The 12638-nt window shown below is 32.9% G+C and overlaps 1 protein-coding gene across 3 annotated transcripts in view; it reads left to right on the top strand.

Moving 5' to 3' along the window:
- Nucleotides 1-1031: 1031 nt before the first annotated feature.
- Nucleotides 1032-12638, top strand: part of LOC130448322 (protein Skeletor, isoforms B/C) — an 83272-nt gene continuing 71665 nt past the window's right edge. For all 3 annotated transcript variants that reach the window (XM_056785611.1, XM_056785612.1, XM_056785613.1), the window contains exon 1: nucleotides 1032-1205. In XM_056785611.1, coding sequence (XP_056641589.1) covers nucleotides 1142-1205 — 64 coding nt within the window. In that variant the 5' untranslated portion in view covers nucleotides 1032-1141. The remainder of the gene's footprint in view (nucleotides 1206-12638) is intronic.

Here is a 12638-nt window from a genome sequence, read left to right as displayed (position 1 = left end):
AAATATGGCTAATGGATGACATACACATGTTCAACTTGTCGATTACATTTGAATCAAAAAGATCTGAAGAGTATGAAAGAAGATCTGAAATGGATGTCGGCAACTACGGCGTTCAAACATAAACAGTCCCCATCAAAAGTAAATGTCTGGGCTGGTATTTTGGGAAACCACATAGTTGGATTCCTTTTTTTGAACTTTAATATCACCGGTGTATACTTCAAGCAATTGACCCGTAATAGATCAGCTTGATTACTGAATCTAACACCTTCATTCTATAGGAGTGGAATGTGGAAAATGAGTAACTAGGAACAATGACATTGCTTCACCGTTTGTGCTAGACCAGATACCATGTTCCAGTTTAATCTTGCCTATTCCACTGTTATGGTCCTTTGCTAGAACTTAAAATGCTCCTCGTATAAAATTAAAAACAAGACCAAATAGACCACACCAAAAACGAAGAATACAGACAAATATCGAGTACTAAACCTGCAGAGCAATATATAGCAGAAAATCAATTAAGATGGTTCGAATTAGCGGGGAAAGCCAGAATATTAAGAGCGAGAAAAGACCTGGATGGATGAAATCAACAAAGCAATTGGGAATGAGGAAATACGCTAAAATATGTATAACCATAAACAAGAAATAGAAAGAATTATGAAAGAAAGAATTATTACATCTGTAAGGGTTTATTGACATCAATCAGTATTGAGTAAGAAGTAAATATTTCTAGTTTTAAAATGCCCCCCCCCCCGTATAATTTTTATCATTAAAATATGATAATGATTCTAAATTGAAGATTCCATATTGCAATCTGTAACCAATTTGTAGATAATTTTCGTTAAGGTTTCGATTTCACTGGTGTTACTTGAAAATGATAGTTATTTTAGAATGATTATAAATTTAGCAATAGTAACGTTAAACAAACTAATGCTTCTTTAATGCGTTCTATTGCAACAAATAAAAACTGAAAATACTGGGAGAGTACGGCGATAAAGTGGGGACCTTATATTCAACAGTATACAATCTCTGACTTCTTGTTCAATTCCAACATACGCGGAATTGAAGTGAAAGATCTCATAGGTGAAATTGATACGGTAACGAGAGACTGTATAGTTTACGATATCGGTGTTAATCGTTTTATATGAAAAACAAAATGGCCGTCCCTTGGGCCCTTTTTTTAATTGGAATTGTGTCAGCTGCAGTTGGTAAGCAATTTATTTAATAATTCCATTGCACGTCAACAAAAAGATAAATGTAATACCGATGAAAAGCAGTTTTTCGAGCCAAAAAAATTGTTATTATCAATCAAAAAGAAATACAACCTCAAATTCTATTACTATTTAATAACAAAATTGATTTATTATACTTTGATCTTTATCAAAAAGTCAATGTTTGAATTTGGCTGAATAGAAAGTTTTAAACACTCTATTTTAAAATTTATTTTCATTTAATTCAACTATTTGTTTAAAATAAGTTCGCACACTATGTGACTAAACGTTGAATTTGTCCAGTTTATCTATTTAAGTTAGTTTAACAAATATCTTCTGGTTTATTCAAAAAAAGTCCGAAACTAATATTCCAAAAGGTTAAAGATATTTGTACGAATGTACCCCACGTACAGTATGTGGGATACCTTCGCACTCGATGGGGTAGATTCATAAGGGTAGTTAAAAAGCCAATTAAAGCCGTTAAATTTCTATTATTTATTATAAAAATATTTATTTATCGAGGTACTAATCTAATAAAATGACTTGAATCATAGTCGATAAATCTTTCTTTTAAAAATAACAAAAAATAAAATCTTTCATCCTTAGTCCTTATTAATAGCTTCAAGCTTTACAATTAGTCTAATAGATATGTTAACAATCATTTTATGTGACATTGTTGTACAATTAAAACTTAAAGTAAGTAATTATAAATTTGGTTGTTACTTATTTAAATTAACTACAAAAGTAAAATATCTTGCTGTTATAGCTGTACAGACCCTCGCTCGTGGTTAACAATCAGGAAGGATCATGGCTGATATACAAATTATTTGGATCTTCTTTATCAGGGACAAAGAATGACCATGATAATCCCGGTTTCTTCTGAAGATAAGATATTTTCATCTCTGTACCCGAATAATGACTGAGACCTTTTCCTATGTAATAAACAGTAATTTTTTTTCAAACTTTACAAAAACATAACGATTATCTTTAATATTCACTGGTATCACCCTTAAATTATAATTGATACTGCAATCATCAGTTTCTTAGTGCATTTCTAAATAAATTCCCTGAATCTTCATCGCTTCCTATTTACTCAACTTTATTTTTCTTTTGTCTCGAATTAAGTTCGTTCAAACTACGTTCCAGTGCTTTGTGTCTGTCTTTCTTGTTCTGTGTACCTTTTCTGATTCAATTTCTTCTGGTTTATCTGTACATATACAGAATTAACCGGATTTTTTTGCTTTATTAGTTTCTTTTATATTAATTATCTGATTGATTTCCATAACAAATACTTATTTTGTTAGAAGAAAAATAATCCTAGAAAAATCTAAGGGGGAACATGTCTAGCCCGGTCTAACTGTCAGAATGCACCCCTCGCCTTTGCTATATATATATACTATAAAGGGGCTCCCACGACGAGTTAAAACTATCTGTATATGGCAAAATACTCATAGTGAAATCGTGAAAAATTCTAGGTTTAAGTTTTCGAATACGATCATTTTAACTAAAATATTTTCAACCTACCGGAAATCTACTGTTATTTTGTTATTTTAAATAAAACACCCTATATATTAATACATTTTTGAAATTTACGTGAGATTTAAGTATACTTTTGTTTAAAGCTTTTTTCGAAAAATGCATACTTTAGTTAATAAGTTGAGTTAATAATTTTTTTGTAAAAAATTTGACCGTTACAGACCCTCATAAATTATTCTTTCACAAAAATACCCTTAATCTGTTGAAAAATTTTTCATTTCATACAGGGTGTGTATAAAAAATGTTCAAAGTTTAACTTCATAAATATAAAATTTCTTTATTTTTTTTAATAGAATTACCCAGTTTTTATCTATTTTAATACATTCAGGGGTAAAAATTAAAGCAAATACATGTATACTTTTCTATACCTAATCCTTAACGTTATCCAGATATTAAATGTTTTCTGTAAATCTTCACAGATGTTGGTGTGGTCCAAATTTTATTTATTCATTATTAAATTGAGAACGAGCTATTTTAAAGATTTTCGGAAGTATCAACAATTGACAATTTTTTTTACAGACAGGGACAAGATAACGAAAAATACTTTTCTATATCCTATTGCTCGTCGGGTCAAAATAAAATTTACAGAAAACATTTAATATCTGGATAACGTTAAGGTTTATGTATAGGAAAGTTTACATGAATTTTCCTTATTTCTTACTCCTGAATGCATTTTAATAAAAAAAACCGGGTGGTTCGGCTTAAAAAATAAAGAAATTTGATATTTATGAAGTTAAACTTTGAACACTTTCTAAAACACCTTGTATAAAATGAGAAATTTTTCAACATATATTCAAATACGTCTGATCTTGCTAAAAGTATACGAAGAGAAACCATTTTTATATCCTCAAGGGTATCCTCGTAAAAAAATAAGGGTCTGTAATATTCAAATTTTTTACAAAAAAATTAATAACTCAAAAAGTATGTATTTTTCGAAAAAAGTTTTCAAACAAAAGTATACTAAAATTTTACGTAGATTTCCAAAATGTATTCAAAATAAAAAAGTTACAGTCGTAGAACCGAAAATTGGCTATCTTTCAAAATATTTTTCCGAAAACCCAAACGTAGACATTTTCATGATTTTACTATAAGTATTTTGCCATATACAGATAGATAGAACTCGTCGTGGGACACCCTGCATACAAATTCTAAATTAATTTAAGGAATATGACAGTTAAAGCTCAAAATATACAATGTTAATATTAGTCAATCATCACTATTTTGACAAAAACATATTCTACTTACAATTACGAAATAAAAAATTCACTAACCGCGTGCGTAAACACGTTACGTGTTGTCAGCTGATCACCGTAGAGCGACTGGTGTCACACAAGCAAAAGCTTGTTTGTGTGCCGTTTAGTTTTGCTGTTCTTATCTTTGTATCGGTTCTTCGTTTTAATCGTTTTCTACTTTTAGGTGCGTTACATCTTAGATTTCCAGTCGTTCCTTTTCAACATCAAATACTTCTTCTAAATACTTCCTCCAACGTTTTATGATTAATTCATCTTGTCTCAATACAACACAATTTTTTTTGTTTCGCCTGGTTCGATTTCCCATTTCTTATTATTTTTATAACTTTGAAGTCTAGTTTCTGATTTCCTTTACTGTCTTCTATTATCTTGTTACCAAAATCTTCCTATGCTCTTTTTTCGCTGCAATAACCATTTCTTCAACTTCTCTTCTTTGATTCCACATCTATTGTATTCATACACTTACTATTTGATCTTGCCATATTTCCTTTTCTTTTTCAGTGTGTTCTTCGAATTTTTCATCTATTTTCTTCTCTCTTATTTTATGTTATTTTTTATTTTTTGTTTCTCTTATTTGGATTCCTTCTATCCCTCTATTTTCATATTGAGTTTTGCTCTCAAAAGATAATTGTCGATGTATATCTCTGCACTTCGCATGACTAAATCTTTTATGGTACTTTGTTCATCCTGTACCTGTAACTTGATATCTAAGTCCATGCAAACTTCCGATTATCATTAGAAATCTTATGAAAATCACACAGAAAACAGAATAGATAAATTTTTCATTCACAAAGGAAATCGTGTGATCAAAAATTGCAAAATAGGAACTAGGTTGAGCTTTATATTTGACTAAATTTCAAATAAATATTTGTTAGTTTTCTAGAGTAGATACCAAAAGTAGATAACTTTAGTTTTTTGGATTTCTATAGTATTGTATAAAACATTTTTTCATATAATTCAGACCATAATATCTTATTAACAAATATTTTTATCAGTACATATTCTATATTTTCAGTCAAGCTAGCTTAACAGTAATTGATAATTTTAGAATGGATCTTTATTCATACGAATACCAGTATTAGAATAACCAAATTCGTTATCATTAAGAAGCAAAATATTTAGAAAGCTCAGGTCAAAAAATAAGATGTAGGTTATAAAACTCAACTCAAAACTCTATAAAAAGCTATTTTTTGAGAAAAAAATGAATAAATAGATTCCAATCGAACATCAAACTATTAAGAACCCAGTATTCGTATAAAAGCTGCCTTAAATACTATATCTTATCGTATAGAATAATTATAAATAATAATAATAATAATAATAATAATAATAATAATAATAATAATAATAATAATAATCCCCTCAGGGGGTCGCACTGCGACTACGGGTGTAGCAAGCCCGAGGTACCCTAGCTAGAGCTTAATACCCTATGAGCTTGACATCGAAAAGAAATCCGAAATCGTGGCAGTACTGTTTCCACCCGGAAATGATAAGTGGAGATACCCTGAAAAGGAAGCTCCAGCCCCACCCTTCACAGCAGAAGAGCTAAGGAAGGTAGCCCAAGGTATCAAATGTGGAAAATCACCTGGAATTGACCAAATTCCCCCTAAGGCTATCAAAATAGTATCAGATTGTGCCCCAGCCTGGTTATTAGACATGATGAACAAACTACTCCAAAAACAGGAATTTCCAAATGAATGGAGAGTTGCAAAGATGGTTTTAATACTAAAACCAGGAAAGTCAGCTGAGTTACCTAGTTCCTACAGACCACTCTGTCTGTTAAATTCTTTGAGCAAGTTACTAGAAGCGTTCATACGGGAAAGACTACAAGATGAGCTTAAAGACAGAGGAGGGTTGCACATGTGTCAGTATGGCTTTCAAAAAGGGAAATCCACGATCCAGGCTGTAGAAGCTGCACTAAATACTGTAACGGAGTTCAAAAGTAGATTCTGCACTCTTGTCACAATTGACGTTAAGAATGCTTTCAACACTGCATGCCACAGCCTGATTATCAAAGAGCTACAAAAAAGGAAAATATCGACATATCTAATAAACCTTGTCTCTAACTATTTAAGAAACAGAAAGCTGCAATTAGAAAAGAATAGGGAGGTGGATATTACGTCAGGTGTTCCCCAGGGTTCCGTCCTGGGTCCACTGCTGTGGAATGTACTATATGACGGCGTACTGAGCTTAGAACTAACTCGTAATGCTGTAACAATAGCATTTGCTGACGATCTGGCGCTGATAGTCGGAGCAGAAAGCCAACAGACATTGGTTACAAATATCAACATGTGCCTGGAAAAAATAAATACCTGGATGAGAGACAACAAGCTTGCTCTTGCTCCCCACAAAACTGAGGCAATCCTACTAAAGGGTAAACAAAAGAGGGAGCAAATAAGCTTCAGCGTAGACGGAGTCAATATAAAGCCAGCAAAGAACCTGAGATACCTAAGTATAACCATTGACGAAAGTAGAAATTTTGGCAAACATGTAGAAACAGTAACAAAGAAAGCAATAGAAAGGGTGTCCTAACTTGCTCGGATTATGCCAAACGTAGGAGGTCCTAGGCAAAGCAAAAGAGCAGTGTTGTGTAGTGCTATGCAAAATATTGTCCTATATGGAGCCCCAATATGGCAAAAAGCGCTTATAAGAAAAAAGCACTATACTACGGTCAATAGAGCACAAAGAGACATGCTGCTGCGTGTAGCCTCCGCCTTCCGAACTGTGTCTGGGGTAGCACTCCAAGTAATTACGGCTACGGTGCCCATTGATCTCTTAGCCCAGGAAAGAACATCCAAGTACAAATCGCTACAGAATAGCAACGAAGCTAGAGAAAGTTCCCTCACAACATGGCAAACTAGATGGGAAGGTGAGACAGTAAAGGCCCAATGGACCAAAAGGTTAATACCAGACATCAAGCCGTGGGTTAAGTGCGAGCACCGCCAAGTAGACTACTACCTGACACAGGTCCTAACAGGACATGGCGTCTTTCGATGTTATGCCAAAAGGTTCAGAAAAGACACCACGGATAGATGTATATACTGTGCCGCCGTAGACACTGCCGAACATACCATCTTCGTATGCTACAAGTGGAGAGAGGTCAGAGACAGAACTTGCAGACAGCTGGAATGCGAGCTCACTCCAGACAACATTGTAGAGAAGATGCTTGACAGCTCAGAGAATTGGAAATCGGTGCAGAACATGGCTTAGAGTATTCTCAGCAACCAGGAAAAAGATGAAAGACAAAGACAGCAGAGAGAAAGGAACCCGAACTCCTAATCCCGAGAGGGGAAGGGAGACGTAGGGTAAAAGGAAATCACTGATAGCCCGTCACTCATGAAGTATGTTCCAGGAACGATACCATAAGTGACAAGACGACTAGAAGGACACTCCAACCGTCCGAGCCCCTCTGCTGAGCAGGACTCCGCAGAGGTGGTGAATGTTTCCCAGCAAATTGCTGAGGAAGTGTGAGGAAGTCGTTTAAAAAATAATAATAATAATAATAATAATAATAATAATAATAATAATAATAATAATAATAATAATAATAATAATAATAATAATAAAATGGATATTTATGTTCGTTTAGAGTCACATCACTATTAGATAAAAGTAAATTATTTGAAACGATACGTTAATAGGGGTTCAATGTCTAATTGTAGGTCTGGAATATTTGGATTCACTTAACTATGAGGGTGGTTCCTATTAGGACCTATTAGGGGTCAGTGTACAACCTGCTTTGAGTAATAAATATAAATGTGATAAAAACTATGATAATTATAAAACTAGTAGAGAAGGGACACTTTGAATCACTTAACTATATGATTAACAGGTCTTAATAGAGTAGTGAGATAATTTTTTAGCTGATTCAAAGCAGTATTAAAAATGTATTCAAATCACACCAGAAGTATGAGGACTCAATGATTTGACACAAACATATATACAATTGAAGGAGACAAAGTTCATATGAAAGCTCTCCCTTTTTCCTCATTGTTTAATACACACCGAATCTGTATCAAGTCTGGTTTTTCATATATTCAATAACATGAATTGTAAAGAAGTCTTTGCCAGCTATATTACGAGCGGTTTCTTATTCGGAACGTGGCAATGAAACACCAAAGTCGACTAACTTCAATATGTTTTCCGAACTTTCGAATACTTATGTATTCATAGTCTGGGAAATAATTAATTAACATTTTTGGTGGTTTTGAATCGTATTAATTCTTGTAAGAATTTTAAATTCATAGATTTCAAAATTCAATATTCAAATTGATGTTGATAGAAATATTTAATGATATATTATTCCTTTTAAGATTCATTATTTATAAAAAAGCCTTTTCTTTTAATTATTACTTATTCAATTAACAACACACATCGTAATATCAAGTAATAACTATAAACTGGAAGACGTTTTCATCACTGATTGTCCATTCAATTAATGTAAATGTACCTTCTCGTTCGTAAGATACTCAACTTTCATAATTAATGACAGTTTTTTATATATCTTATATACTTTCAAGCACGTTTACATCACTCATTCAAATGCAACATAAAATTTATTATAAGAAACAAATTAAACAAAAACATTTTTTTTTCAATAGCACTTAATTTGAAATACTCTAAAAAATGGTTATGGTAAAGTTGAAAAAGTATATTATGAACATTCATATCCTTGGCCTAATAAAGAAAACACAAAAATTTTGGAAAAAAATATATTTATTTTTCAACGTAATCTCCTTTTAGCTTTTCCCAACGATGTTCATTAAGTTCGATACCCTTTTCATAATAACAAACTTCAAGCTCATCGAAAAATACATTAACTGCCGATATCATTGTTGAAAAATTTTGTCCTCCGAGCCAGAAAATAATCGGAGGGGGCTAAATCTGACCAATAGGGTGCATGTGGTAGCAATTCACAGTTTAATTCATTAATTTTGATATACACATATCTGTGAGCTGGTGCATCGTCTTGATGAAAGAACAGTTTTTTTAGCCAAATGCGGCCGTTTCTGCTTAATTTTTCTGCTGAAATAAGTTCGCATAATACTCGCCGTTAATAGTTTTTCTTTTTTCAAGATTGTCAATGAAAATAAACCCACGCGCATTCCAAAAAAACCGGCGTTATAATCCTCCCTGCAAATGGAACTGTCTTTGTCTTCTTTGGAGACGGTTTTCCCTTTTCAGACTATTGTTTTGATTTTTTTTTTTTTTTTCGGTGTCTGGTGGGAAGTGATGCACCTACGTTTCATCTATAATTATGTAACACTCCATGGAAACATCTTCACGAGGCTGTTTTTGTTCTATTGTGAGCAAACGCACGAACTTGCGCACAGTTTTCTCATATTCCGATTATCCAGTACCACTTAGTGGATGTTCTTCAACATTTCTGGAGTCGTTACCTCATTTGGTCGACCACTACGATGCTGGTCTTCGCAGGTCGTAGTGCCTCGTTAAAACACTGTTATCCAATACTCTAATGATGATAACGAAGGAGCCGTCTTACCCAGAGTTGAATCTAGTCAGCGTTCATTTTGCTTGGGCTGAGGACTTTCAAATAAAAATTTTCATTCATTCATTCTAATGATCAATGTTTCCCTTGTTTATAAATTTACTAAAACGGTCACTATTGATGGCTGCCAAACAAATCCTATACAACGTGGCATCTCCAAACTTCATAGATTGTCTACTTTCTAATACAGTGGTATTTTCCAAGCAGCTACCGGCACCTCTAGGTAAGTTCAGGTACTTCTGGCTCCATCCTCGTACTTATAATATTACAATAACAAAGTTTTTTAAAATAACAAATTTTTGCCTGTCTTTCTAATTCAGTTTTTCTTATTATAAGCTAACAATAAAACCCTAACATATTTTCATCTAAAAAACGGTCCCCTGCTCCGTCTGTTTACTCATACTTCTTAAGTTGTTGGGAAAAAAATGTGAGTGCAGGAATCATCTTCAATGACATATTTTGTTTAAATTTTCATCTTCATAATTTCCAATTTTTTATTTCCCATAAGCTATTCGACAACCTTTTTGAATGACTTATTGACCAGTAAGATACTTTTATACTAATCCTATCGCCTCCAACCACACTTCCAGTTCATCATCTAAAGGGTAGAATAATATTTTTTGTATCTACCAACGACTTTTTCCCGAATTATGTTCGTTCCCAATACGCCATTTTGTTCTATTCTCACATATTGATGCTCTTTGACCCTGCTGTCCATCAGACAAAGGAAACAAGGATTTGGTTAATCCACCTTGTGAACCTAATAACTAATCGATGACTCTGAGGTCGCTGCACAGTTTCCACTGATGTTCATCATACTTTAATAAATCCATTAGCGTACATATTGATTCAAAGATCAATATACTGCGTATTCTATTGGTATAGACGGTTCTATATTATTCTCGTTGCTTAATGAAACAGCTTTCAGTTTAAAAAACTCAACAAATAAGCATCGTTCTATTTTATTATAAGTTTGATTACTTCTTTCAAAAAGTCTTGAAATGTTAGTACAATAACCGTATTGCTGTTTTCTTTAGGAACAACCCATTTACTTCTATTTCTAGACAAGGTATCTTCTAAACAAATTCCAATGTTGTAAACAAAGTCCAAGAAGATTTGTTTCAGATCTATTTTATTGCATATCTCTAATTGAATCATTAAAGTCATTTTGATTGAATGAATGTAGAGTGTCTTCTTGAAGGAGAAATATTAGAAGATTTACCTTCAACATAACTTTTATTTCCATCCTCTAATATATTTTGACTAGAATTTTCGATACAAAGAATATCTTTCGAATATAAAAGACATAGAATATTTGCCTTTTTTTATATTGATTCCCACACAAAAATAAGAGTAATTTTTATTATTGCTAGACTCTCTTCATGATATTGGTATATTGGATGGTATGCGTTATCTGCGGCTGACTATTTTTGTAAAACAATTCAACAGCTTTCAGAAAACACATATAAATGTGGTTTTTCCTTCTCCATTTTTGAAAAGTTTTCTGATGAAAAATTGTTTATTAAGGTCATAATACGACTTATATTGGCTCTAAGTGGAATCTCTTGGACTCAAACTTGGACTCACTCAAACGTGCACTAGATCTCATCCACCTGTAAATTAAATGAATTTCAAGTTAGATATCCACAAGACTTGTGATTCATAGTGCTCGTGGTACAAGCCGGTGAGCCCTCATTGAAAGCAACTGGAAGCACTTTAAATATGGTATGACTGAAAAGGACAAATAAGATGACATGAACAGGCATATGTAAGCTCAACTTTACCATCGAAATGTGAGATAAAAAGTAGTCGTCCCATTCCTCCAGCTATGGGATGACATAAGGAGAGTGTATCTGACTGTACTGTGATTATAGTGTAGTGTGAAATAGTGTAGTGCTGTGTTAAGACAGGGAGTAGTTGTTGCAATGCAGTTTCATGTCAAATTATCCATTCATCATGAACTTCGTGCTAACGTTCAAAGTAATATTTGTGATATATTTTCTTGAACCGCTTTATCGATGTCAAAAATGAATTTTTCTCCAACCATCAAAAAATACATTTTTGTACTATTTTCAGGTTCAAAAGCCATCAATTCACTTACCGTAAAAAATTTTAGTCGTTGCTTAGCAACAATTTTAATCCTAGGATTAAAAACGCTACTTTTAATCGTAGGACTAAAAGTAGTACTAATCGCAATTTTGCATTCACTCGGTAGCACTGCGCTCCGCGTCGCAACTGTAAATATTGCTCGTAAAAAAATATGTACTTTTAATCCTTATAATATAATATACTATTGTATATATATATATATATAATATAATATAATATACTATTGTTTCTTTCAAAAAACAACTTTTTAGGTTAGGTTACATTAAGTTAGGTTAGGCTATTTCTAAGTGTCGTTTCCAGCTCTATGAGTTATTTCAACCAATTTCTTTTCAAATTATAAGCTATTCACGCGATTTTTTCGTTCCAATACTTTTTCTGTCCAAGTATAGCTGAATAATCACATTTTCATAACTTCGACGATTTTAATTTCCGCAATGGATGGTTGCATATTTTGAGTTCTCACCTCCAGACCAACCTACATACCAAACCTTATCCACTTCCGTCACGGGCATGATACGGAAGTCTTACCAAAAAATTTACGATGGAAGATAAGATAGATGGAACACTTATTTTTTCAGAGTATTCCAAAATATGACTTCCAGTTGTGGAAACTCCAATTACAGCAAGGGCGTCGCCAGCTTATGACTAAGGGGGAAAAATGGGGCAAGCGTTACACTTTGGTTACACTTTGCCTCGATGACGATTGTAATAAGAATGGTTCTAATATCAAATCAAACTTTTAAACACATTAGTAATTATTTATTTTAACAAAAATATTAACATATTTAATTAAAACATAATCTGCGGGGATTTTTTGCAAAACTTTCAGCCACTTTATCAATAAAATAATTTGAGTTTCTATTTATGATAGCTCTGTGTACACTCATCACTAGACCATTAATGGATCTTCTGCCATGGTGCTTCTTAGCCATGTTTTTAGTCTTCTGAGACTGCTAAAGGATCGCTCTACTGTACAGGTTGTGTATGGTAAAGCGATCAGAATTTTTAATGCTTCTCCGTTTTGGG

Source organism: Diorhabda sublineata, chromosome 8, assembly GCF_026230105.1.
Source record: "Diorhabda sublineata isolate icDioSubl1.1 chromosome 8, icDioSubl1.1, whole genome shotgun sequence".
Classification (NCBI taxonomy): domain Eukaryota; kingdom Metazoa; phylum Arthropoda; class Insecta; order Coleoptera; family Chrysomelidae; genus Diorhabda; species Diorhabda sublineata.
The sequence above is the reverse complement of the archived record's forward strand: the minus strand, read 5'-3'. Positions and strand labels throughout refer to the sequence as shown.